The sequence below is a fragment of the Passer domesticus genome, chromosome Z (assembly GCF_036417665.1).
Source record: "Passer domesticus isolate bPasDom1 chromosome Z, bPasDom1.hap1, whole genome shotgun sequence".
In the NCBI taxonomy this organism is placed as follows: domain Eukaryota; kingdom Metazoa; phylum Chordata; class Aves; order Passeriformes; family Passeridae; genus Passer; species Passer domesticus.
This window is the reverse complement of record NC_087512.1, coordinates 82,063,326-82,089,815: the sequence shown is the minus strand read 5'-3', so window position 1 is coordinate 82,089,815 and position 26,490 is coordinate 82,063,326. Positions and strand designations below refer to the sequence as shown.

General features: G+C 45.7%; 2 protein-coding genes across 9 annotated transcripts in view; one reads left to right on the top strand and one right to left on the bottom strand.

Moving 5' to 3' along the window:
- Positions 1-1,417: 1,417 nt before the first annotated feature.
- On the bottom strand, positions 1,418-13,546 carry DHFR (dihydrofolate reductase). Of its 7 annotated transcripts, none has more exons than XM_064405171.1 (7): positions 13,232-13,257; positions 12,926-12,975; positions 12,785-12,829; positions 11,364-11,469; positions 10,322-10,448; positions 3,207-3,322; positions 1,418-1,595 (listed from the first exon to the last, which is right to left on the bottom strand). In XM_064405171.1, exons 3-7 carry the CDS (start codon positions 12,804-12,806, stop codon positions 1,508-1,510), a joined length of 459 nt encoding a protein of 152 aa, XP_064261241.1. In that variant the 5' UTR covers positions 12,807-12,829; positions 12,926-12,975; positions 13,232-13,257; the 3' UTR covers positions 1,418-1,507. The 7 variants fall into 7 exon arrangements, with proteins under 7 accessions (XP_064261241.1, XP_064261243.1, XP_064261236.1 ...); XM_064405173.1 differs by lacking the exon at positions 13,232-13,257 and adding an exon at positions 13,190-13,214; XM_064405166.1 differs by lacking the exons at positions 12,785-12,829; positions 13,232-13,257 and adding an exon at positions 13,410-13,546.
- The window catches only part of MSH3 (mutS homolog 3), a 109,970-nt gene continuing 96,925 nt past the window's right edge, over positions 13,446-26,490 (top strand). For both annotated transcript variants that reach the window (XM_064405165.1, XM_064405164.1), the window contains exons 1-2: positions 13,446-13,700; positions 25,958-26,081. In XM_064405165.1, the coding sequence (XP_064261235.1) occupies positions 13,446-13,700; positions 25,958-26,081 (379 nt within the window). The remainder of the gene's footprint in view (positions 13,701-25,957; positions 26,082-26,490) is intronic.

The following is a 26,490-nucleotide window of genomic DNA, read 5'->3' as shown; positions in this document are numbered from 1 at the left end:
CAGTCTCTTTCCTCCCCTTCAACAATGTGCTGTCAATTTAAAACTCTGGAGACTTCTTGCAGCATTATGTAAGCATAAACTTGTTTTTATCGATTGATGTAGCATCAGCACACATGGAACAAGAAGATCAATACAGGGAAGTGCTTACAGTTTGAAAGGAAACACAGAGAAAACTGAGACAACTCAGAGCAGGTGCTGTAACAAATATGTTTTTTATCAGCTAGGTGTTGTAGTAAAGTGCCATGGGAAATTCAAGGGGTGCTCATAGCTGATATTCTAAGGGAACACCAGCGTAAATTATACCAGTTTATTTAATATTTCTAGTATTTCTGTATTTAACTGTATCTAATAAAGATGAAACAGAACTACTCCACTATTGCTTATAATCCGCATTTGTCACATAGATTATTCATAATCACACTGATAAACAAACTGCATCTTTACTGATAATGCTTGGCAGGAACATAGGAACACAGACTTTTTATGAAATCAATGTATATTTTCTTCCACTTCGAAGTGGCTGCAGTCAAAGAGACACAGTGACTTTTTATAAGAGCAGCAAAGCGTTCACACAGCTGTGCACCTAGGCAAATATTAAACCTTCTTTACCAGATTTTGCTGGGCTTGTGTGGCCAGCTGTGGGGAGCAGGGGGGCTGCAGGGGGGCTTCTGTGAGAAGCTGCTGGAAGCTTCTTCCCCCGTGTCCTGTGGGGCCAATACCACTGGCTCCTGGGCCAAGGCTGAGCCCACCAGTGCCACTGGCACCTTTGGGACAACAGAGCTAAGAAGATGGGGAAAAACCCGTGGGGAACAACAGCTGGGGTGAGAGGAGGGGAGAGGAGGAGAGCCCTGCAGGGCAGGTCAGGCAGGAGAAGCACAGACAAAGGACTCAGGGAGCCTGAGGAGCCCACACCCCAGCAGCAGATGCAGGAAGGAGGCTGTGACCCCGAGGGCAGCCCCTGCTGCAGCAGGACCTGTGATCCTGTGGGATACACCCTGGAGTGACAGGTCCTGGATCAGTGCACCCCTCACCTGCTGCGTGAGACTTCCTGATCCCCCTTTCCCTGCTGGGCTTGCTTACCTTTACCCCCACAACAATGCATTTAAAGGCTGTTATGAATGTATACAACACCCAGTCAGACTTGGAGGACTGGTGCTTTCTCAGTGCTGCATGTTCTGAACAAGCAGAGAGATACCAAAACCCTTTGTTTCAGTAGAAAAGCTCTGACACAGCCTAATGCCTTTCCTTATCCGTGGAATTGTCAGGGATGCTGCCGTGGATTGTAAGATCAGTGAAAGGTCTCCTGCAACCTTTGTTGTGGAATTGCTCAGAACCCCTTCTGCAGGGTGTGTCTTCAAAGTGTGGGGTGTGCTTTTTGGAACCATTCACTACTGAAGTATTTTACCATCAGGCATGATTCTCTTCAAAATTTTAATGTATCTTTACACTCAGTAAAACTTCATGGTTTAAAATACCTGCCCTTACACAGAAGTACAAAATGCCTCCCTTATTGTGCCACAACACTTTTTTCATACACTTCAAATTTGTACTGGATCCCATTCTCTTCTTGGACATCAGCAGGGACACCTGGGTACCTAGGGAGAGAGGAGAAGAAAAAGCAAAAGCCAGTAAGCAGGTAAGAATATCATTATGATTCACCTGTGATTTATCCAATCAACTAGGAAAGCAACATGTTTGGAAAAAAAATGAAAACACTGTCTTTTAGAACAGGTACCCCATTTTTAGAACTCATCCTAACTACTATCCAAGATTTATATGCACATCTTTTAGATCAAGAAAACACACTCTTGACACAAAACAACACCCCTATTTTTGGCTTAAAGAAATACCCAACATTTTTATTAAAGCCTCCAACATGTCATTCAAAATATCAACTAAGGAAGAAGATATTATGGAACACTGGTTTTTTTCCCTTGCCCTGCTTTTCCTAAGTTGGTCTAGAGCAAATGCTAAGGACAAGGCTTTTTACAAGTCTGCAAGAGATTGCTAAACAGGTGATTGCTACCATAGAAAGAGTTCCTCTATATTCCAGGTTTTCTAAACCACTTCTTATTAATAGACGCTTTCAAAAAAATCTTTTCATCTCCCCGTGAAAGAAGAAGGATTTTGTATGAGTAATACTGACTTTGAGGGAGAGATACATTTTAAATTTATTTGGTAAGGTTTGGCATCATCAGGTTTCCACTTCAGCGAGGAAATTACCCGTTATTTCACAAAATCATGTTCTAACACCAATGTTCATTTCAGTACATTGGCCAAAAACAACGTATAGCTAGGAACAGCCAAGAGGGAGCGTTGGGTCAGATCTCAGGACACTCAAATGAGCACAGAGTAGTTCACAACATATTGGAGTTGGAGAAGGTGACTCATCCTCCCCACCCACCTTGTCTGTCCTGCATCCCTCTTCCCTGCCCCTGCCTATCCTCCCCCAGAGCCATGCTAATCCATTCCTGGGCCCCCCGAGGAGAGCTTCACTCCTCATGCTTTCTATTTCTTCTATTGCTGGTCTGTAGGCAGCTGAAAGCCAAAACAGGAGCAACAGGAGGAGAATAGGTCTGGTCCTCCCTGGTTCTTGAGGCAGATGCCTGAATTTCTGCTGCTCCTCAGTGCCTGTTTGATGTAATCTTGTTGCAGAGAACATAAAAGCACAACTGGAGTATGACAAGGATAATACACAAGAAACCACAGTGAATGGCAGAAACTGTAAGTTTTTGTACACCTTTTCCTACTGTGTTTGTAAGGAAGAAGCAATTTTCTCAAGAGGGAAGGAATAACCTTAGAAATCCATAAAGCTCAAGCCTCTCCAGTCAAGTCAATTTAATTTGTATTTGGCAATTTGTCAAACACATTCAGATGCCAAATACTATTTACTAACAACATACTAAGAGTTACAAAGCTTAGTAAATATTTGAGTAATTCTAAACCAGGAAACAATAAGAAAAAGCTATTTCTGCAGCAAACTGACATAGACAATTCTTCACTGTGAAGACCATAGGAAAGTTGAAGAACACAGCAACTTCCAAGAAAATCTGTGCAGAGTGTGGTGCCATTCCAGGTTGTAAGTGAAGTATGACTCTGTGAAAAAATTCACCTCAAACTCAAACCAACACAGCCTTAACATAACCCTCAAAACATTCAAATTAGATTATTCTGACAACCGCCCTGATACACATTTTGGTACTTACTCTGTTAGAAGCTTGTAGTCTTTATGGTCAATTTCTGGAAAAAATGTGTCACTTTCAAATTCTTTCAAGATTCTTGTCACAAACAATCGATGATGAATTGGCTTCTCCATTGCTGCCTTTAGAAACAACACAAACTCAGTCACAATTTTATGTATCACAGGCTTTCAGCAAAGCCGTGAAAATTACACTCTGAATCTCCTCTTTTAGACTCTGCTGAAGAGCACTTTCTAAAGGGATAATTTCACCCTGTGTCAGTTCCACCTGGTAAGTGGCAGCAATACCTATTCTCAGAGCCTGGGGTATCTGACAGAAGTTAAGAACAAAATTTGAATAGCCCTGTGAGAAGAAAGGAACAGTAGGCCCAGTAGCAACAAGCAATTTCTGAATCACACCTCTTTGGGAGACAGGAAGGCTTAAGTGGTGAGAGATGCCCACACCACAAAGTAATCTGCTCTGATGCTTAATATCACTGCGAGGGATTTGTGCTGTATTTTCTAGAATTCCAGATATCAATCTACCCCTTAGTTTAACTTCCAAGTTGGATCTCTGGATTGTGCCAACATGGTAACATGTGCTGAAAGCTTTTACATTTCCAAGGTCCTTGGATTAAAATGTTCTAAGATAATGTTTGTTAGGTGAGGTTTTCACCACCAAATTTGGGAGTTTGGAATATAGATTTTGTTGTGAGACTGAAAAATGGCAGCTCTTCCAGACCCTGTGGGCACTAAAATAACCCATGAAAAGCTACACTAGGGCTGGTTACAATACATTTTTGAAAAGCTTGTAGCTGTTCCTCTCCTTCGCTTAAACTGGCAACGAGCAATGCTTTTTGTGGAAGGTGACTCACCATGCAGCAGGCTATTAGGTACTACTTCAACAAGCGCAGGAACCAAGTAATAACAAATGGAATCCAATAAAATTAATTAACCACTGCTGAGAGGCTAATTTGTAGAAAAGCTGCTCTACTAGAGAACAGTTAGAAATGAAAGAGGTAAGTCACAGCACACAAGCATCGAACAGCACTGAACTGGTGTCCATCCAGTTTGTACACAAACACTAGTATTTTTCTTTGTTTAGGGACAGGGAGGTAAGAAGAGTCACACCTGCAAAATGACAGAATAATAATCTGCCTCACAAATAAAAACATGTGTTCTGTAAACAGAGACACTTCTGCTTTGTAGCAGGAGAACAAGCCAACTTCCTATCCAACCCTGTGGGAATCCAGCTTCATCAAGAATTCTCCACCACCACAACAGGCCAGGGAGGAGCACAGGGAGGGACCCACCACAGGCGGTGCAAAGGAAGTTGAATTTAATCCCAGGGAGACCAGATGGTGACCTCTGTTCTAGGGACATGGTTTCATTAGCTGAAAGAACCAGCCAGCTGTGTCACTGTCCCCACACTCACAGAAGAAGTGCAGATGCTTCCTCAGTTTGCCAGAAGGGCTCTGTGTGTGTAGGTGGCCCACGACCAGTAAACAGCAAACAGAAAAGAGCTTGGGGAAGAGCAACAGGCTCAGGCTGGTTTTGGGCCACATACTGCTCCTCAGCAGCTGGGAGTGCCCAGTGCAAGGGGCAAGGACAAACACGGTTCTCCACGGTTCTCTGCTCCATTCAGGGCAACTTTCTCCTGCTTTGGGATTTCAGCACACACTTAATCAGCCACTGGCTGCCATCCTGACCCGGCCCCAGCCTGGTCACCCCCAGGCTATGCCTGAGCTGGTTATGGTCATGGGGCCAGACCCTGCCCCACCACCCCGAGCCCTGCCACTCCAGCTACTGCCATGGGGACAGCTCCTGTTCCCTTGGGAACACCTGGTCCCCCCTGTTCTCCAGAGGCAACTTCATAAAACCTCAGATAAGTGAATTTTGTATCAAACACAAAACCCTCCACAGCTGGAGCCTCCAAAGGAGTCTGTTCAGGACTCTGACACTGCCTCAGTGAAATACTGCTGAGGACATGGCAGGGTGGCAAAAGAGTTTTGTCGTAATGCTGTCCTTTCCACAAGGAATAGAGTAGGTCCTCACTGATATTCAATTCAGTCTTGCCCTGTCCAGCCCACTCCATTGGTTTCACCTTTTTTTTGGGACTGAAGAGAAATCGGAGGAGGCACAGAGCTGAGCTGGTGGAATGCTGATAGACTCACTTCACACATCATAAAACCACACCATACATATAAGGAAGCTGACATCTGGGTCTGTTGGTTTTTGTGGATTTGTATGTGTGTGTTTTTGTTGTTGTTGGTTTTGTTTGTTTTTTTTTTTTTTTAACATCCCATTTAATATTGGATAGACTTAGAGCTCCTACGCTCGTGGAACCTCAAGGTTGTTTTTGACCCATCTAAACCACACAGCTTAAATGCAGTTAAAAGAGACTGATACAACTTACACTGCGTGGACTCAGAGTAACCTGGTCTAGTGGAAGGTGTCCCAGTCCATCACAAGAGGTTTGGAATGACATGAGCCTTCAAGCCCTTTCCAGCCTAAACCCTTTTTTGGGCTTCTGACCCACCCAGGATGTCCAGAGAGCACTATTTTTCAGAGTCAAGGCCAAGACCTGAACCTCTCAAGAGACAATACCTCCACACAGGTGCAGCAGTGTCTTAACTCAGAACAGAAACCTGGTTTTGAAATCACCATTGTAGAATGGGGAAGGTTGGTGGAGAATTGTAAAATTGCTAAGGTTGGAAGAGACTTCCAAGATCACTGTTCAACTGTTAATGAATCTTCCAACTGTCCCCACTCACCATGCTTGAGTTGTATGTGGGAGCAGGCTTAACATCCATGAAGGAAATGTCTTGGGGATGAAACGGAGCCAGAAGCTGTGCTCCAGTGCATCTGATGAGCTCTAACAGCTGTGAGGGACTCCAGGGCCAGCACCAAAGAGTGAGCCAGCACCACAGGCCCCCGGCACACAGGAAGCACTCACAAGCCAGCAGCCAGCCTTCCAAACACCAAGTGCTCTCACGGAATCACAGAGTGCCTGCCATGATGTGTAACAGCTCCATAACTGCTGTAACCCACTGCTGGGCTCCTCCTTCCCCATCCAGGCAGACAACAGCAACCCCAGCTCCTCCTGGAGCTCAGGAGATCCAGAACAGTGCACATGGATGGCATTGCACTAATATCCAAGCAAATTAACCTGGTAAGTCTGTGCTGTCAGAAGCTCAAAAGCTTCCCTGGGGGCATCACTACTGCCCTGTGGCTACATTAGGAGATAATAAACCTGATGAGGGTTCAGTGTCCAGTCAAATTCGAGAAGATGACACCCACATGAGTTCTTCTGAACCCTCACTGAACTGATGGAGCTGTTTTCAATCTTTCCTGCTCTCACTTGCCAATACCAACACTCCACCCAGCCTCTCCCTGTCCCCACTGCTCTCCCTTTCCCTGCTGCAGAGGTCAGGTAGGTTTTCCTAGAGTGTGTGAACACAGCATCAGTGTGACCTACACGAGGGCTTGGATGGCCCCCACAGCTCACAGAGAGCCTGAGGCAGCTGATGCCAATCCTCCCACACCGTGGAGAGAACCGTGTCCCTGAGAACCAAGGGGCAGTGGGAGAGATGGCCAGAGCCAACAGAGGGATGCTCTGCGTCCTTACAAAATTCACAGATTTGGCCCTCCCTCTTCTGCAGTCTGAGGGGCAAAAGGATGTGAACAGCTGCAAACCCCTGCCTCCATCCCACTCCTGGCAGGCAGCACCCTGTCCCAAAATGGCATCTGGAGCATGCTGCAGTACCCTGGCTTGGCTCAGTTCCTAAAGGCTGGAGAGGGCACCTTGGCCACCTGTGGCTGAGACTGCCTGGACAGCCGTGTCCCAGACGTGCACTCAGACAGCAGGGCAGCTGCTGCTCCTTGGCCCAGCTCCCTGGATGGGGCAGGTCTGGCTGCTGCTCCAGCATGCCGTCTGGGCCAAGCAGAGGGCGCAGCAGGGCGGGTGCCAGGACATCCTGAACAGCCCAGGACACCCCCCAGGGGTGTGGGAAACAAAAGCCAGCAAAGGCCTGGAAGGTCATGGCACACTCCCTGCTCACTCCACCTACAGAAGCAGGGCTGCAGGATCGTTCCCAGAGCTTGTGACAACAGCCCTGATCAGGATGGAGCCCCCAAGGCAAAGTGATGAACTGCTGATACGGTGCTAAGGCTAGGAGCTGTGCTGAAAGGCTGCACAGGACTACAACCACTGTCTGAAATAACCATGTGGGCCCTGGAGGTGTTGCCTGGCAATGGCAAGGCTGCTGCTGCAGCTTCTGACAGACACCCTCAGCTGAGCACCCTCACATCCTGTGCATTCTGTGTCTGCTTCCTATTCCCTGGAATCCAGTGGAATGGCACCAGACTGAGCTCAATGTGCCCAGGACTGTCACCATCTTATTTTCTGAAAAATCTCTTTGCCCAGGATTTCTTCTCCTGGGAAGGTGAGAAGCTTCAGAGAAAAATGAAAACAATAATTATCTGATTTGCTTCTCCTGTTTTTGCTGCTTAGGAATGTGGTAGGTGATTGTTTCACTGGTTTCATGTGAATTGTTTTTACTTGATGACCAGTCACCGTCCAGGCCCTGGAGAGGGTCATGAGTTTTCATTATCATTCTTGTTAAGCCTTCTGTCTGTATCCTTTCTCCATTTTTAGTATGGTTTTAGTATAGTGTTCTTTGAAAATTAATATAATATAAACAATAAATATAATATAATACAATATAATATATAATATAATATATCTAATCTAATCCAATCTAATATAATATGTAATGATATATCAGCCTTCTGAGAACATGGAGTCAGATTCACTCATCTCTCACTCTGCCCTGGGGACCCCTGCCAACCCTGGAGGCAGAACCCACCAGGAATCTGCAAATCTGCCACCTGCAAGTGCTTCCCTTGGTCTAAAAGGGCAGCAAGGAACTCTCATGTGAGCATCCTTTCTGTTTGACAGCAGAAAGTATAAACAGACTTGGTTTTCTGTAAGACAGTCCTGTAACAGCCTGAATAATCAAAACTGGGTAGGTTTGTCATAGACAAGCACAGACCTGTATTAATGAACAAAACCAGGTCTCAACCTTTGAGCCACACAAACTAGTGAAATCAAAATAAGGCTTTAAAACCAAATACCTACAACTACTGAATAAAATTATTCACCTCAATTTACCAACTGCTATTTTATTTCCCACACATTTCTACATGGCATAATGGAAATATTCCTGTAAAATCCTTTGTGCATCTTTAACAAAGGCACTAAAAATATTACTTGTAGTTTTGGCAGATGTGTATGGTCACCATAAAACCCTTCCAGTTACCACCACAAAGGTAGTTTGAGTGCAGGAATCTGTATAAAAGTGTCAGATTTCTCCCTAACGTAATTAAACTTTCCTTAGAAATGTCTTGAGTAGATGACTGAAAGGGAGGAAACAGCTGAAATTTTAGAACAACAAAAGGGTTTGGGTTGGACAGAACCTCAAAGATCATCTTGTTTCATGGCAGAGACACTTTCCACTGTGCCAGGCTGCTCCAGCCCCAGTGTCCAGCCTGGCCTTGGGCACTGCCAGGGATCCAGGGGCAGCCCCAGCTGCTCTGGGCACCCTGTGCCAGCTCTGCCCACCCTGCCAGGGAACAATTCCCATTGCCAAGATCCCAGCCAGCCCTGCCCTCTGGCCCTGGAGCCATTCCCTGGGTGCTGTTCCTCCATGCCTTGTCCCCAGTTCCCCTGCAGCTCTCCTGGAGCCCCTTTAGGCAGTGGAAGGGGCTCTGATGTCTCCCTGGATCCTTCTCTTCTCCACAATGGACACTCCCACCTCTCTCAATGCTTGTCCACGTCCAGGGTAACCAGGTCTCCTATTACTTTACACATTCCCTTGTACTGACCAGCACAAACAGTACATTCCAATTTATTCTCTGTCAAAACTGCCAATTTGTAATGTCAGTATTGGTGAGTAATGGTCTAAAAAAAGGCATTATTTTCTTCCAAATACCAGAAGCCTCCAGGACAGATGCTCTTGGAAGAAGCAGCAGAAGCAAAAACTCTTTATAGCTGAGCCTGTGGCAGGGAAGGGGCAAATGCTGCTGCTCACAGCTGGCTCTGGCTCTGCCCTCTGTGAGGAGAAGTCTCTCCAGAAACCCTCTGTCATGGCAGAGAGCCAAGGATATTTCTTCTGTAGGATAACATCTGATTATAGGCTGAATGGGTTTGCACATGCCACACATGGTGGACTTCACCACGAGGAACCATGGGTGCCTCATCATCTTACAATCTTAGCAATCTACTCCACTGCTTCTACTGTGAAAGATGCATTTCCTCAGACAAAGAGGAGAGATTCAGGAAGAGCACAAAGAGTAAAGGCACAAAGTACCAGGAAAATGCACTTTCTACCCCGTGCACAGGGCACAGTATCAGCCCTGATCTCCCACCAGGTGCATTATGGCACTGCCATCACACATCTCACGTCCAAGTGCCCAACAACAACTGCAGTGCACCTCCCAGCATGCCTGCAATGACTACAGCACAGCAGCACTGCTCCTTTTACTGTTAAATAGAATTTGCTTTACAATCCTTGACCCAGGGAGTGGGAGCAGCAGGAACACTGCTGGATGGGAAGGCAGAGTGAGTGCGACCTTTTGTTGTGTGGTTATCTCCTGTTATTGCTGACACCATGACCTGTCAGCTCTCTCTAAATCCTATTTTCTTCCCCATTTACATGTACAAAGCGTCATACTCCGGCTAGAAATGCTGGAGCACTTCTCCTTTTTTTTTTTTCTTTTCAAACCCACTGCGGGGTCAGCCAGCAATCTCAGTAAAATAAATACAAAAACATGGGCTCAGTAAAATAAACATAACAATATGGGCTTTTTCTGAAGAATCCAGCAATTTAGGTATTTATGAAAAGCTCTCAAAAGCACAACAACAGTGTGACACTGGCCCCGCTGGCAAGATGAAATGTTCAGTTTCTAGACAGGTACTGTGAACTTGAGAGCTGAGATCCTGCTCTCTGAGACCTGTTCTGTTGCAATCACTGCAGTTTGCTGGTAATATGAAGGGAAAGCACCTCCTAAAGCAGCAGTAATAGGAGCTTCATCCTCATCCCATCACAGAAAATTAGTAATTTAGGAGGAGGCTAAATGTACCTTGTACACTGAAGTGCCTCCCACGATCCAAACCATGTCTACTTTGCTTTGTAACTCTGGTGAATCCAAAAGAGCTAGAGCATCATCCAGACTTTTGGAAAGATAATGTGCTCCTTCCGGGGTTTCCCTAGAAAAAGCAGAGCTCTGTTACTAAATAAGTCAAGGACAATTCATCATGATCATCAACACACTCTAGACACAAAATGTGCTTTGCTGAATTAACAAATAACTACATGCAGCTCGCCCGTTAATTATTTTGAAGTGCCTGTTATTGCCGAATTATGTTAGAAGTCTCATCTGACTGCAGGACTGTTCAACAGATCACAGCTTAACTGTCATTTAGGAGGCATTATAAATTAAGAATCTGGAATTTCAAGTGTTTCTGAAAAAGAGTAACTGAGAAATTTACAACTCTATAAGATAAAAACACAAACGATAAATCAAACATAGATCATTAAATACAGATAATCAAGAAATAAAATGTAGATTTTCACTTGAATTTCAGAACGTTAATATTTCAATCAACAAAACCAGCTGAAAAGCCAATATTCTCACATAATCACCTGCAAATCTACCAACATCCTCCAAAGCAATAAAGCACTACAAGAGGACAATTGTGTTTAAAAATATGTGCGTGGCTGTGGCTCATGCATTCAAGAAGTTCTGAAAAAGGATTGTTCATCCACAAATCCTAATAAAAATGGATTTCAAAAAATGGACTTGGGGGCCACCAGTGTAAGCAGGAACTAGAGAAATACAGGTAAATGCATGAGTCAGAAACACTATTGAAAATTTTCAAATGGTTTGTGAGTAGAGCTAGAAGTAGTACTCATGATGCAAAGTAAAGACAATCACCTTGTGAATGAATTCTAATTAAAAATTCAGAGTAAAGTAGTCATAACACTCAGAACCAACAGCAGAAATGCTTTCTAAACAAGTATCAAAAATGGTACATTTGGAACTACTGTGTGTTGTAACACTACAGACATTTTTTGGTGCAGGTTTCTATTTGTTTTACAGGGTCCTTATCTGTCATACTTACTTGAGCTCCCTGCTGAGCACAATATTAATCCTGTCTTTTAAAGGACGGTTCTTCTCAGGAATGGAGAACCACGTTTTCTTACCCATTATCACTGCATTCTGTTTACCTGAGCAGGACAGAATTGATTTGAACTGTTTAGAGGCACTGATGAACCTCCCCTGCCTTTCCAAGCCCCTCTGCAGCAGCTAGCAAAAGCACAAGCTCAGGCCCCAGTTCTCAAATGAGAACTGATTTACAAACCCACAACAATTTCTAGGAGAGGAACCAGTCAATTTAAATCTAGAGCCAAAGTACTACAGGTGATCAATTGCATTCTAACATTCACACATAAATATAATTTCTGGCCAAACCCACGCATTCATATCCTGATTACCTCCCATATGTAAATCTCTTAAGGAAATTAATGTTCCTCTTTATGAGAAAAGGGAATTACTTTTTAAAAACATTTTTAAAAGTTTTCTCTTTTTATCAAGAGAAAAAAACCCACAATGCCAACATGGTCACTCTTTCCATGTTGTTTCCACGCTGAGACACAAGAGAGGCAAAGGTGACATCCCTGGTGTGAAGATTTATGCCAGCATAATCTATTAAGAAGTCTGGTTATGAAGCACTTTACCTGCCTAGCATCTGAGATCACAGCCCATCAAAAGATCTGCAGGCAGGACAGAGCAAAATGTTTCTTTGTAATTATATTTCAAACACCTTTTTTCTTGATCACAGCTTATTCCTGCCAGGTAAGACGCAACTTGCAGACATCTAAAAAGACTTACAACTGCCAGTTGTGTTCTGCCCTTTTTTAGTACATACAGGGTTGAATCAGGTCTTCTGAACATATGCAAAGTCTTTTACTCAGAACTGTTTCAAACTGAGATTAGACATTCCTTGTGGATTATGGAACAGACATTCAAATAATAAAATTGAATAAATTGCTTAATCAAAACAGAGTTTCAAGGCAGAAAATGGAGTAAGGCACCTAATCAAAACAAGGGAATATGTGAAGCTGACCAGAAGTGAGTTTTTATCAAACAAGTGAGTTTTGACAGCATAAAAAAATCCCTAAACCAACCATGAAAAAGTGACCATGTTGACAAACAACTGCAGTATTTCTGCTCCATAGTTTGGACTTTCTGGTGCATGGATTTGGCTCAGCACTCAGAAAACTCGGCAAAATTATTGTCACAAGGGTCAGAGGGGTGGGTCGAATGGCCAAGGCTGAGCCACAGCAAACAAGTTAGATAAGCTAACGCAGACTGAAAAAAACAAACCACCCCTGCTAATTAATGTGACAACCTTCCCATTTGAACTTGGAGTTTTGCGTAAAGACTAGTTAGGTAAAGTTTACATCAAGTTTTCCGTTCTTCTGATGGAAGAAGGACTTGAAAACTGCTCCCTAAGAGATCACCTGCATTGCTCTGAAATACCTGCTTCGTCTTCTTCCCTCATCTAACCCGACCGATTGCGAAGGGCTGAAATACATGTGGGAAATAGGTGAAATACTTGTGAGGGCAGGCAGGGAAATGCGGAATCCGAGTTTCGGGTGCCTCACCCCCCCCACACGTTACCTTCCACACGGGACGTGCTCGTCATTCTCTGGAAGTACTTGTACTCATTCCTGCCGGGGAAGCACGAAATGCGTTACAACGTGTCTTAAGAATAAGTTCTCTAATTTTTATTTTTTTTTTTTTTAATTTCTGCAAGTTCTCTAATTTCAACGAAAAACCCCCACTCGTGATGGGAATGTTGCAGGAGCCCGGCGAGGGGCTGTTGGACAGAATTGGGCCGAGAAGGGACCTTTGTCCCACAGCCGTACTCGCACGAGCGATAACCTGAGGCCAGGGCACGAGAGAAACCCCACGCAAAAAAACAACCCCACAGCCGCGCTCCCGCCACGCCGCCGCTTTCCCGCCTCACAGCGCACCCCCTCGAACACTACAGCCCCCAGCGTGCCCCGCGCCGCGCGGCAGCAGGCGGGCGCGGCGGGGCCGCGCGGGGCACGCTGGGGGATGTAGTGCGGGCGGGGGGCGCGGCGGCGCCGGCCCGCGGTACCTGAGCGGCGGCCAGGGCAGCCGCCCGTCCTTGCCGATGCCCATGTTCTGGCTGACGGCCACGATGGAGTTGAGCGAGCGCGCCATGGCCGGGCCGCTCCGCGCCGCGCCGGGGCCGTGCCGGGGCGGGCCGGGGCGGGCCGAGCGGGCGCATCCGGCGGGAGGCGGCGCCGCGGCGCGGGGCCCGGCCATGCCGCGGGGCCGGCGCGGCGGCGGGGCCGCGGGGCAGCCGGTGCTGAGCAGGTTCTTCGGGGCGGCGGCGAGCGGCGGCGAGCGCGGGCCCCGCGACACGGTGCGCAGGGCGGGGCGGGGCGGGCACGGCCCGCTGCACCGGTGTCCATCCCGGTGTCCATCCCGGTGTCCATCCCGGTGTCCCTGAGCGGGGCACGGGCACTGAGGGCCTGGCTGCCCGGTCCCGGCTCTACGATCTGTGTGGGCACTGGTGCTCCGGGAGCAGCCTGGCAGGAAGGACGATGAGCTCCTGGAGAGGCTCCAGGGCAGCCCCAGAGAGGATTTGGGCTCTGCAGCAGCTCTGGGCTGGGCTGGGCAGGCTGCAGAAGGGAACACCGAGGGGGATCCCTCCATCCACCCAGCCAAACCTCTGCCAGGGCTGCCAGAGCACGGCCAGGCTCTGCTCAGGGCTGCCAGGGGCAGCAGCAGCAGCAGTGGCCATCCCAGGCAGGGCAGGCAGGGGCAGCAGCAGGAGGAAGAACTTGTGTCCATGGAGGGGCAGAGGCCTGGAGCAGCTGCCCAGGGAGGGCCTGGAGTGTCCCTGTGTGGAGCCATGGCAGCCCCAGCCGGGCACGGGGCTGGGCCCCTGCCCAGGGCACCCTGCCTGGCCTGGGGAACCTCCCAGCCCCAGATATCCTGGTGATATAAAAATGGGCAGGAGATCTTTCTCCTTTTCAGTGCCTTTATTAAAGAATCAGCTCTGGGTGGGGGCCCGAGGGGTCGCGCACACCGCCACTGCTCCCGGTAGCGACGCAGAGGAGGAGGTGACGCAGTTTTGCTGCACAGCAGAACTGGGGCTTCCGTCCTCACGAGCGTGCCCAGGAAGACAACTGTCTGGCTCGAAGTCTAGGGTCCTCACTTCATCTCTGTTCTGTTGAAATTACAGTGAGTTCTAAAACCTCACTAATTGAATAAGAGTACCTTTTGCAAGCAGAACCATTCATTTAGTTTCTTAAATTTTAGTTTAGTTTGTTGGTTTCAGGGTCTTTAGTTAGATTCTCTTGACTTCCTCTTGATTTGCATATTTCCCAGGGAGGTTTCCTCGGCGCCATTTTAGAGAGCAGTGGAGGCAGCACTTGACGGAGGTAACAAGGGTGGGTGTGAACTGCAGGGACTAACAGGTTCAACCTTGTAACAACAACTTTGCTTATTACAACTTCAAATCAACAGTAACATTAGAAGTTTTACATTTTAACAACAACATAATTAACACACTTAACTTATTGAAACTTCACATTTAACAGTAACACTTTCAATGGCCTTAACTTATAGGATTGTCCATTACAACTCCCCCCTCTATTCCTTTGATCGGGCTGATGCCCGCATCAATTTGCTGTTTCTTGCTCTTGGAAATAAAATTTCCTGAGTTTTTGATATTTATTATATATCTCTTTTGCCGTCTCGTGGTTTGGCCTCTGGCTTTCCATCAACATTATTTTTGCCTGTTTTTGAGTATTTACTTCAAGACGTCGAATACTTGCCTGTACTGTGGAAGTTAGTATTTTGACTAGACAAGGGAACAGACAAGGTAAAAACACCAAACCGGTTATTGAACAGATGGTTATAAACGCAGCCTTTTTCCACCATGTTCCTTTAAAGGACCAGAACTCATCCCACCAGTTACTATTTATTAGAGGTGTCCATTCCTGATTTCCAACATAGGCCAGTTTGCGGATTTCCTTAGAGATATTTTTTATTACTGTACTTTTATCATCAATCTCCAAGCAGCACTCAGACGAGTTGAATTTTCCACATATTCCTCCTTCATCTGCCAATAAGTAGTCTACTGCCAACCTAATTTGATAAATTACTGTTCTCGTTTGGGACAATTGGTCACTTATATGTTCGAATGCTAGCGCTGTTCGATTTGAAACTTTTTCCAGTACTGCTTGGAGCCTGATTATCCTATTTAACATATAGATAGGGGTACGGTAGCCCCAGGATCCATCCTGAGCCCATGTGGCTGGCCCATATGTTTGAATAATTTCTTCTGGAGTCCATACTTTACTTCTCCATACTTGTGTACCTCCCATGTCAATTACATCTCTTTTCTTTCTATTATCCTTCCGTAAGTCATCATATACCGGGACTCCTAAGTGTGCTCCTGATTTCTTAGGCAATAGGAAAAAGGCTGGTTTAATGACCCCTATGGTGCAACTCCCCATCCAATCTCCAGGTAACCTGGTGTAAGCGGTGTTTCCACAGATCCAGAACAAATATTCTGGGGCTTGCCAGAACTCATCCTCAGTTTCACCTGGCAATTCCCAGAATTTTGATAGTTCCCTAATCCCCCAGAAGGGATTTATTCTTTTTCCTGTACATTTATGGAGCTTATATCCTTCATGATATATACATCCTGTCTCAGTTTTTCCAACAGCCCAATATGTATTGGGTTCCTTTGGGACCCATTTGGAATCTTGTTCCCTTATCATTATATACCTTTTACATGCCATTTTTCCTACAGGGGTGTTGTATCTTTTTCCTATTCTCAGTATACATTCTTCACCTACTACTCTTGATTTTAAATTCCATTTTTCTTTTCCACGGGATGTCAAAGATTCATAATCTAATTTTGTTTGTTTCCATCTTAGAATTTCTAGTGGGCTTAGGCTAATTCCCTCCCATGGCCAAATTTCTGTCATTTGAGTACTTCCGCAAACCCAGCATTCAGTTAAGTTTAACTCTTTGCTTATTTTCTCCACTAGATCTATAAATAAATTTCTCTCTAAGGGAGCATCCGGGATTTCTCTCTCCCTTATCAGCTGTTTTTCCTTTACCAAGTCTTTCAATCCTTCATGTTCAAAACAAAACCAGGATTCTCCTACTGGGCACTCCCCAAGCAGGCGTTGCCTATAAGTGGCTGTATTCCTGGTAGTCCAATATACTTTCCCATCTTCTCGACAGGTAATTAACTGAGAGTGATTAAAACAGCTCGGGTTTATGTTGGTATGGACTCTAAAGAAGGACCTCAGGTCTTCCCCATCATAGATAGGATGATAACATTTGGTGCAAGGGTCATCGTCTCTGCTAAGAGCAGCACTCATCACTAGCACCAGTACCAGTTTCCCCAAGAGTCCGGTAGGGGCCATTTCTCCCCTGTTTGCTCCCTCCGGTCTTGCCTCTTGGATCTAAGGTCTTCTTAGAGGTCTGATAAGAGTCCTTTTACACTAGCTGTTTCACTCTCTAATTACTAATTTTCACTGCCCCTTTTTAGGAAAGCTCAGTAGGAGAATTTAATTTTCATTAATTTTCCATAGGGAATAATTTTAACTTCTTAACTCTTAGAACACTAACAACATTACAACAAATTTCTGAACTTTTATAGACATAACTCTCTGATTTCACTTTCAGTCTTTGTCAGTCCTCGGGTTTCTCTTAAGAGTTATCTTTAGATCTGTCGGGTTCTGGATTACAGTCCATTCCCGCGAACTGGTAGATGAGGTTCCTTCTACTGGTCCGGTAGATGGATCAAGGGAGTTGGATCCTGCGTTGGGAGGTGTTACCGGCCCTTTAACTCTAGTAATATGTGTCCAACCCTTTTCTTGAGTCAATACCGCCGTGTGAGTGGTCAGCAACACCTGAAAGGGACCTTCAAACTTAGGCATTAGAGGCGTATTGTTCCATGATTTAATTAGTACCCAATCCCCAGGATGAATATCATGAACATTTGTATCATGAGGAGAGGTTTGAGGTATATATCCCTTTTTTTCTGAGGTCCTCCAACGTTTTCCCAATTACTCCTAAATACTTCCGTGTAGCTTCTTCTCCATCTAGATAATTTCCAGTACTGTAGGGGGACAATAAGAAGGGAAGCCCAAACATCATCTCATAGGGGGAAACCCCTATGTCTGCTCGAGGTCTTGTTCTAATACGTAATAAGGCTAAGGGCAAGCACTTTAGCCAATTTAATTTGGTCTCAGATATTAACTTTGTCAACACATTTTTAAGTGTTTTATTCATCCTTTCAACTCTGCCCGAGCTCTGGGGATGCCATGGAGTGTGTAGTCTCCATTTCATCCCCAAGGCTTCAATTATTCGTTGTAAGGCCTGAGCAGCAAAGTGAGGCCCTCTATCAGAATCAATCGTGTTTACTAAACCATACCGGGGAATGATTTCTTCCAGGATTATCTTTGCGACCACCTCTGCAGTTTCTTTTTTGGTGGGGAAAGCTTCCACCCAATGGGTGAGGTGATCTACTATTACCAATAGATGCTTATATCCCTGTGCTAGGGGCATTTCAGTGAAATCTATCTGTATATTTTGGAATGGTCTTAGAGCCAATTCTCTTCCACCAGGTTCTATTCTTCTCATTACTTTTTGATTAACTTTTTGACAGATTACACACCCTTTGGTTATTGTCCTAGCTAATTCATACACTCCAATGCATATGTTTTCTCTCAAGAAGTGGTCGCATAGTCCCTGGGTTCCCCAATGTGTTAATTCGTGGATTTCTGTTAATATCTTCCGTGCTAATGCCTGGTTTAGAAACCTCCTCCCATCTTGAGTTAACCATTCACCACGTTCCCCTTGGTGTAATTTCAATTCCTCTATCGCTTTTCGTTCCTTCTCACTAAAAATTGGCCTTACTTCGTCTTCTTGTTGTCTGGCTTTCCTTTCTAGCTTGAAGATCTTAATTGGTTCTCCTATTTCTAAGGCTGCCTCCTTAGCCTTTTGGTCAGCAAGTTTGTTTCCTTTTATCTCAAAATTATCTCCTTTCTGGTGTCCTTTGATGTGCACTATTGCTATTTCTGTTGGCTTTTGTAAAGATTTTAATACTAACTTTATTAGTTCTGTATGTACTAGATTTTTCCCTTTAGAATTTAAATATCCACGCTCTTCCCAGATTTTGCCAAAGGTGTGTACGATGCCAAATGCATATTGCGAGTCAGTATATATAGTGCCGCTATCTTTTTCTAACAGATCTAGTCCCCTTTTTAATGCAAATACTTCGCAGCACTGTGCTGACCAATTCGAAGACAGCTTCCCCTTTTCTACAACTTCCATATTTTTACCATCTATTATCGCATACCCAGAAGCTCTTTTCCCAGAGACTACTCTAGAGGATCCATCTGTGAACAAGACTCTCCCATAAGGTAAGGGTACATCCACAAGATCTTCTCTCACCTTTGTTTGCATGTGTATTAACTCTAGGCAATCATGCTCTAGGTTGTTCACGGGTTCTCCCAAAAGAAATTGGGCAGGATTAAGGCACTTAGAGGTAGCAAGGTCCAGATTCTTAGTATCTATCAGGATGATCTCATATTTTAAAATCCTAGAATCCGTGAGCCACTGTTGGGCCCTTTGGCTAAGAACAGTTCTGAGATCATGCGGTGTATGCACTTTAATTTTTCCTTGTAATGTTAATTTCTGGGCCTCTTCAATCAAGACTGCTGCAGCTGCAATCGCTTGCAGGCAAGTTGGCCACCCCCGGGCTACAGGATCTAGTAATTTGGACAGAAATGCTACAGGTTTTCGTGATCCTCCCCATTCTTGGGTAAGTACCCCATAGGCGATTCCTTCTTCTGCACTTACAAATAGATCAAATTCCTTACTAAGATCGGGCAAACTTAGTACAGGGGCTGAAGATAATTTATTCTTTAGGTCTTGTAATTGCCGGTCATCATCTATTGTCCATTTGATTGGTTCTTGATCTACCAATTTATTATACAAGAATTTTACTCTCTGTGTGTAATTATCTATCCACAATTTACAGTACCCAAATAATCCCAGGAGTTTTCTTACATCTCTCTTAGTTTTTGGAGCTGGGATGGAAAGAATTCCTGTAATTCTTTCAGAACTTAATTTCTTATACCCCCTTCCAATCACATGTCCTAAATAGGTGACTTCCGATTCTACAAATTGCAACTTATCTCGCGATACCTTCAGCCCCTTTTCCCCTAGAAAATTTAATAGTTGTATACTGGCAGTTCGGACTTCGCTTTTCTGTTCCCCAGAGATTAATAGATCATCTACATATTGCAACAATTTTATTTCTCCGTTAGGATGGAATTGATTTAATAGCTCTTCTAGTGCCTGCCCAAACAGGTTAGGGGACTCAGTAAATCCCTGTGGTAAGCGCGTCCACCTTAACTGCATTTTCCGGTTTCTATCTGGATGTTCCCACTCAAATGCAAACCAATCCCGGCAATCCTCTGCCAAGGGACAAGACCAAAAAGCATCCTTCAGGTCTATGATAGTAAACCAAGCATGTTCTCTCGGGATTTGACTTAGCAACGTGTAAGGATTAGGCACTACGGGGTATCTTGCAATAGTCTTCTTATTTACCTCTCTCAGATCTTGGACTAACCTGTATTTTCCTTCGGTCTTTTTAATGGCTAGTATGGGGGTATTATGGGGGGACATGCAGGGTTCGAGGATGCCTTCCTTTAATAGATGTTCAACCACTGGTGCCAGTCCCTTCCTTCCATCTGATGATATGGGGTATTGCTTTACCCGTATGGGAGGAATGTCTTTTTGCATTTCTACCTTTATCGGTGGAATGTTTAAATATCCATATTTTCCCTCTTCAGCCCACACCTCGGGGTGAATCTCCTCTAAGTCCTTTTGAGTTAACCTCATGAGTCTAACGACCATCTTCCCGTTATCTGGTACAATCCCTACTCCCAACAGGACTTGTAAATCTCTTCCCAACAAATTGGTTTCTAGTTTTGGCAAATAGATAATATCTACTGTACATTGTCTCGAATTTCCTTTTATTTCTACATTTTCAACAACTGGTGCTAAAAACGGTTTCCCTTCTGCTCCTAATATTTCACAGATCTTATTTCCAGGAGTCATCCCCATTGGCAGTCTATTAATACTTGATCTATCAGCTCCTGTATCCACAAGGAATTCAAAGTCTTCATCTTGGGGACCCACATTAAAATTTACCAGGGGCTCTTCTTGGTGTCTTATTGGATCCCCTAATAGATAAAGCCCCTGACACCCCTAGTCATCACCCCTCAAAACCCGTTCTAATGCTTCCTGTTCTTGCACAATTGCTTCATCTAGTCGCAATTTCTTGCAATATCTCCTAAAGTGTCCAACCTCCCCGCAATAATAGCAGGTCCTATCACTGGGTACTCCTTCTATCTTCCTTGATCTTTCTCCATCCTTTCTAAATCCTGGCTTTTCCCAATATCGTCCCACCGATGGAGGTGGCTTGTTTTGGTCTATTCCCGGGGACCGTACCGGTGAATTACTATCCGCCCCGATGCTTTCCCGAGCCACAGCTACCATTATTTTAGCTTTTGCCCTGGCCTTCTCCTCTTCCCTTCTTAAGTAAACCTTCAGAGCCTCTTTTAGCAAGTCATTTATACATTTGTCTTGCCAATCCTCAATTTTTTCCAACTTTCTTCTAATGTCGGGCCAAGATTTGGTAACGAACTGCACTTTTAAAAGTACTTGTCCTTCTGGACTATCGGGATCTATATTAGAGTATAGCTGGAAATTCCTCCTCAGTCTAGTAAGCCAACTCGCTGGAGTCTCATCTTTCTCTTGGGTACCCTCAAATGCCAATTTAGTGTTACTACTACGAGGGACAGACTCCTTTATACCTTTAATTATCAGAGACCTGTAATCTCTCATATTCCTCCTGCCCTCCTCCCGATTTGGATCCCATCCTGGATCTACCAAAGGCATCTTAAGGTCTCCAGGGGGTCCAACTCTATTCTCCTTTTCCCAAATCCTTATTCCCGCTGCTCGGATCATCCTAACCTCCTCAGGACAAAACAAGATATTGAGTATAGAATTGAGTTCTCCCCAGGTGTAAATATTGGGTCCAAGGAACTGGTCCACTTGGTTTGAAATGCCCACTGGGTCTTCTACTAAATTTCCTAACTCCTTCTTGAACCCTCGGACTTCCGAAGCTGTGAGTGGTGCATTTACAAATCCTACCCCTCCTATCATCCCACCCATTGGGACTTCCCTGAGAGGCATCATTTTTTCAGGTTTCGATGTCTTTGACCTAGTGTTACACCAAGGGCCTTCAATACTATGGTCAGTTTGGGTGGTCACCTGGAAAACGGAGTCTTGTTCGTTACTGGACAAAGGGGACGAACTCAGTTTCCAATTGGCGGGTGGTAAAGGAATAGATATGGGTGAGGGGGAAGGAGGTAAATTCATAGTATTAACGTCAGGAGCTATATTTGGGGATAATAATGGAGGATGTACAGAGGGTGGCATACATGTATCATGACTGGGGGAGGATGAAAGAGTAACCATAGGGGAAGATGAGGGCTCAAGTCTAGGGGTAGGAATGTTGGAAGGAGGTGAAGTTAAAGGAGCGGTTGAAGATGAGGGATAGAGTGTAGGAGGGACTAGATTTGCTGCTGGAAGAGTAGGTACCGGATTGGGATCTGGCCCAGAAGCGTTAGGAGGAAGTGGCAGTGGAATCACTGTTGGAGGAACAGGTAGGGGGTCCTGCATAGGGGCATTAGGAGGAGGTGGCAGTGGAATTACTGTTGGGGGAGCAGGTAGGGGGTCCTGCATAGGGGCATTAGGAGGAGGTGGCAGTGGAATTACTGTTGGGGGAGCAGGTATAGAATTGGGGTTTAGGACTGGGTAAATTGGAGGAGGAGGTGGTAGGTGATCTAGGGGATCCCAGGTCTTAGTGACTCTTTGTTCCCCTTCACTTTCCTCCTTATCTTCTTCTTTTTTCCTTAATTTACAGATCTTCACGCTCCCTTCACTCACAACCCCACCTTGCCAACAGGCGGCATATGTTAGTTGTTCTATATCGGGATTCTCCTGAGTTCGCAAAAACTGGTTCAGTTGGGAACACATCCATGGATCATGAGTTCCATACCATGGCCACCTTCCTTGTAATTTCAGCTTTGGCCAAATCTCTGTACAATAATAAATCATTCTAACTTGGTCAAGGGTTTTAGTGGCTTCTTGAGAATCCCAATGGTCTAATAACTGTCCAAGTGGACTATCTAATGGAATACTCTTTATCTTCTTTTTTCCTTTGAAAGGGATCCCTGTTTTACTAACACACTGACCCATCCTTAAATAACTAAACTAAGATCCCAAATGTGCCCCTACCCAAACGGAAATTTACTGACGGGCAACACAAATCTACAAGTAAATCAAGTATTTTTCGTCTTTTTTCAACTGAATAAATAACTTTAACTTAAGTCTTTCTTCCCCCCCTTTTTATAACTTATACCCTTTCTCAATCACTCTCCCTCTCACTCTCTCTCTCTCTTTTTACCCGGGTAAACTAACTACATTCACACCACCTAAATGTACCCCCGCGCCTTGCCTCTACCCTAGAGACTCTTGAGCACCCTTTTCGACGCAGCCAGGGTCCCTAGTATTAGAATCCCCTCCCTGGGCACCAGGACCTTCCCTTGTCTAGCCACCCGCCAAGCTGGACCTCAAGTCCTAACCCCGGACTAGACTGTCCTGTTCTAATACTGTATCTGCCTTCCTCACTTTTTGAATGGAGGTAGGAAGGTTCCAGGAGACTCCGTGGGGTTACCCGGGGGTATCCCTTCCCAGAATCTGGGATCAACCCAAGCGGGGCCCGACCCCTTTGCCGTCCACCATCCGGCTTGGCTATCCCTCCCCAGCAGAATAGCCTAGGCGAAAGGGATGTGTGCAAGAATGTGTGGTGCCTGTCCTTGCCTTAATCTAAAGACTCCCCACCCCAGTGCTCTTGGGCCGTGGGTTCACGATTTCCTCCCTGAAATCGCGGCAGCACACCACCTACAGTACGTCCGGCCCGGTCCTGGGAAGCAAGGACCCTCGTGGGCACCTGGTACTGGCAGTGCCTGGGGGCACCCTGTGATGCGTGTGACTCACTCAATATCTAGGCACTCCACACGCCCGGACCTACCTAGACTGCAATGGTCTTACCAAGGGAGACCAGGCCCTGATGCGTGCCACTCACACCTAGCTATCTCCTGCACGCCCAGGAGGGGGCCCACACTATCCCCAGGAGACGCCTCACTCAACAGTACCTCTCGCTTCCCCCGTTCCCGGCCGGCCCCCTCGCGGGAGTCCGGAACCGCGGTACTAGGGGGTCCTCACTCGCTTCGAGGGTCCGAGCTGCCGGCCCTCGTCTCACTCACACACCAATCGCACGCCTCCTACGCCCGCCGCCGGGATTACTTACTCCTTCGGCGCTCCTTGACGTCGCTGGTCCCAGGCTGATCTCTTGGGTCCGAGTAGCCAGCTGTCCTGGAGGTCCAGGCGGGCGGCCGTCCCGTTCCTGGTGTCCTCTTCAGGCGTGGCTATCCCGGACGAGCCCCCAACTGATATAAAAATGGGCAGGAGATCTTTCTCCTTTTCAGTGCCTTTATTAAAGAATCAGCTCTGGGTGGGGGCCCGAGGGGTCGCGCACACCGCCACTGCTCCCGGTAGCGACGCAGAGGAGGAGGTGACGCAGTTTTGCTGCACAGCAGAACTGGGGCTTCCGTCCTCACGAGCGTGCCCAGGAAGACAACTGTCTGGCTCGAAGTCTAGGGTCCTCACTTCATCTCTGTTCTGTTGAAATTACAGTGAGTTCTAAAACCTCACTAATTGAATAAGAGTACCTTTTGCAAGCAGAACCATTCATTTAGTTTCTTAAATTTTAGTTTAGTTTGTTGGTTTCAGGGTCTTTAGTTAGATTCTCTTGACTTCCTCTTGATTTGCATATTTCCCAGGGAGGTTTCCTCGGCGCCATTTTAGAGAGCAGTGGAGGCAGCACTTGACGGAGGTAACAAGGGTGGGTGTGAACTGCAGGGACTAACAGGTTCAACCTTGTAACAACAACTTTGCTTATTACAACTTCAAATCAACAGTAACATTAGAAGTTTTACATTTTAACAACAACATAATTAACACACTTAACTTATTGAAACTTCACATTTAACAGTAACACTTTCAATGGCCTTAACTTATAGGATTGTCCATTACACTGGGGTTCTGTGGGACAGGGTGTGCCTGTTGCAGAGGAGCTGGAGCTTGGCACAGGTTTGCTGATCTGGGCACGGCCAGCATGTTGGTCCATGTCACTGGGGCTTCACTCCAGTGTTGAACCCCTGTGCCTTCCAGTTCTGCAAAGTGCGGAATATGCTAAGATTGCCATAAGTAAGGATGTTGTCTGAGGTTTGATCTTTGCGTTCTTTGAAGGCTGATCAGCCAGAAGTGGGACCTGATCAGTCTGACCTGATCAGTGGGACAGGCAGCAGCTGCATCCCTTAGCCAAGGGCTCCTGCAATTAGCAGGTTTTAGGGATGTAAGTCAGGATGTTGGTGCAGGCCATGCCTGGCAGCCTGGTGGAAATGCTCAGGCCCACCTGTGCTCAGGGCAGAAGCAGACCCAGCCCTGCAGTCAGACAGCCCCCTGGGGCAGAGGGGCAGGGCTGGGGCAGATCCCAGCTCTGTCTTTGTGTCAGGAATGTCGGAGAGGGCAGGGGCTGGTGGAGCACCCGCTGTCTCTTTTCAGGATGTCACAGTCGGCTTGTGGCACTCTGAGGAATGAATCCCATTTTTGGGCAGCTCTGGCATGCTGTGAGCCATGCTCCTATCCCAGGTGCTGGAGCTTAGGTGGCTTGGGGTCTGAGTGCTGGTGGGTGCACGGCCAAAACAGCCTGCAGTGATGCAGATCCTCCTGTGTCAGCACTGGGGAAAAGTGGCTGTGTCTCAGCAGCTGGATTTCATTCTGAGTTTGTATTTTCCACTCTCCCTGTAGTTACTGTTTCCAGCCCCTTCTGGCTCCGGAAAGGTGTTTGCTTTTTTTACCTGTGACTCCAGTCAGCTATTTTGGTCCAAATACATTTTGAAAGGTGTGATTACATCTTTCTGCACTGGTAGAATAAACTTCCTAATTAGCGTTACTTTGGTGTTATTTAACAGTGGACTTGAAAACTGCTACTCATGTGGGCTGTGGTTATGTGGAGGTTTTGAAGCTGGAGTTCCTGCTTAGCTCTAAGGAAATTGAAATTCCATGGTTAAACCATCTGTGGTCACGAGATGAGATGTGGATGCCAGCTGCTGAAAGCACCTGTTGTGTGCTTCTGTGCAAAGTGTTTATGTTTCGTTGGACTTAAAAGTTATTTCTTCATATTTGGTCAAGCTTCTTGCAAAGGGTCAATGATGAAACAGCAAAACTGGTGAATTTTCTGTTTACATAGTGTTCTAACTGCATGTTTCAAAAGACATCTAAGGAGCAGGATGCTCCAAGCTTCTCCATCCTGGCCATTAGCCATACCAGGGGTGGGAGGTTGGACTTTTTTGCCTTAACTTATTGTGAGGTTGCTTTGTTCTCTTGCAGAGAGGAGCAAACAGAAAAAAGTAACTGAACTGACTAGTTTAATTTACATTTCAGGCTTCTAAATGTGGCACAAAAAGGAGCACATCTACTGAAAGCAATGCACCCTGTGAGAAGAAGACCAAGGCACGACAAATTACTCTGACAGAGATCTGTAACCCACTGAAGGCTCAGGATAAAAGTGAGTTGACTCTTAGCAAACCCTCCAGCATTGGCAGCCAGTAAATAAGGTTTTCTTTGTCAGCTGCTCCATTGCCTCAGAAATGCCTGGGTTCCATCTGGCTTTGAGCAGAGAATTTAATAAGTTAATGCTGGTATGAAAACCAGTGAATGTAAAGTTCATTACATTTCAATAGGAAGAATTAGCCTCTTGAGTTTCAGAGTGGGAACGGTATTAAATTTGTTGGTGTGGTGCTTTGAAGTATCACTAGTACCCTCTCAAGAGGCAATACTGTCTGCTTAAATAAGTGCATTGAAAGAAAATCTGCTTGATTCCCAGTATTCTTAGCTAACTTCATGGCTGTGCAGTTGTCAGTTTGAAAAATAATGATGCATCTTTTCCCACATAGAGAGAGGCACACAAGTGAGGA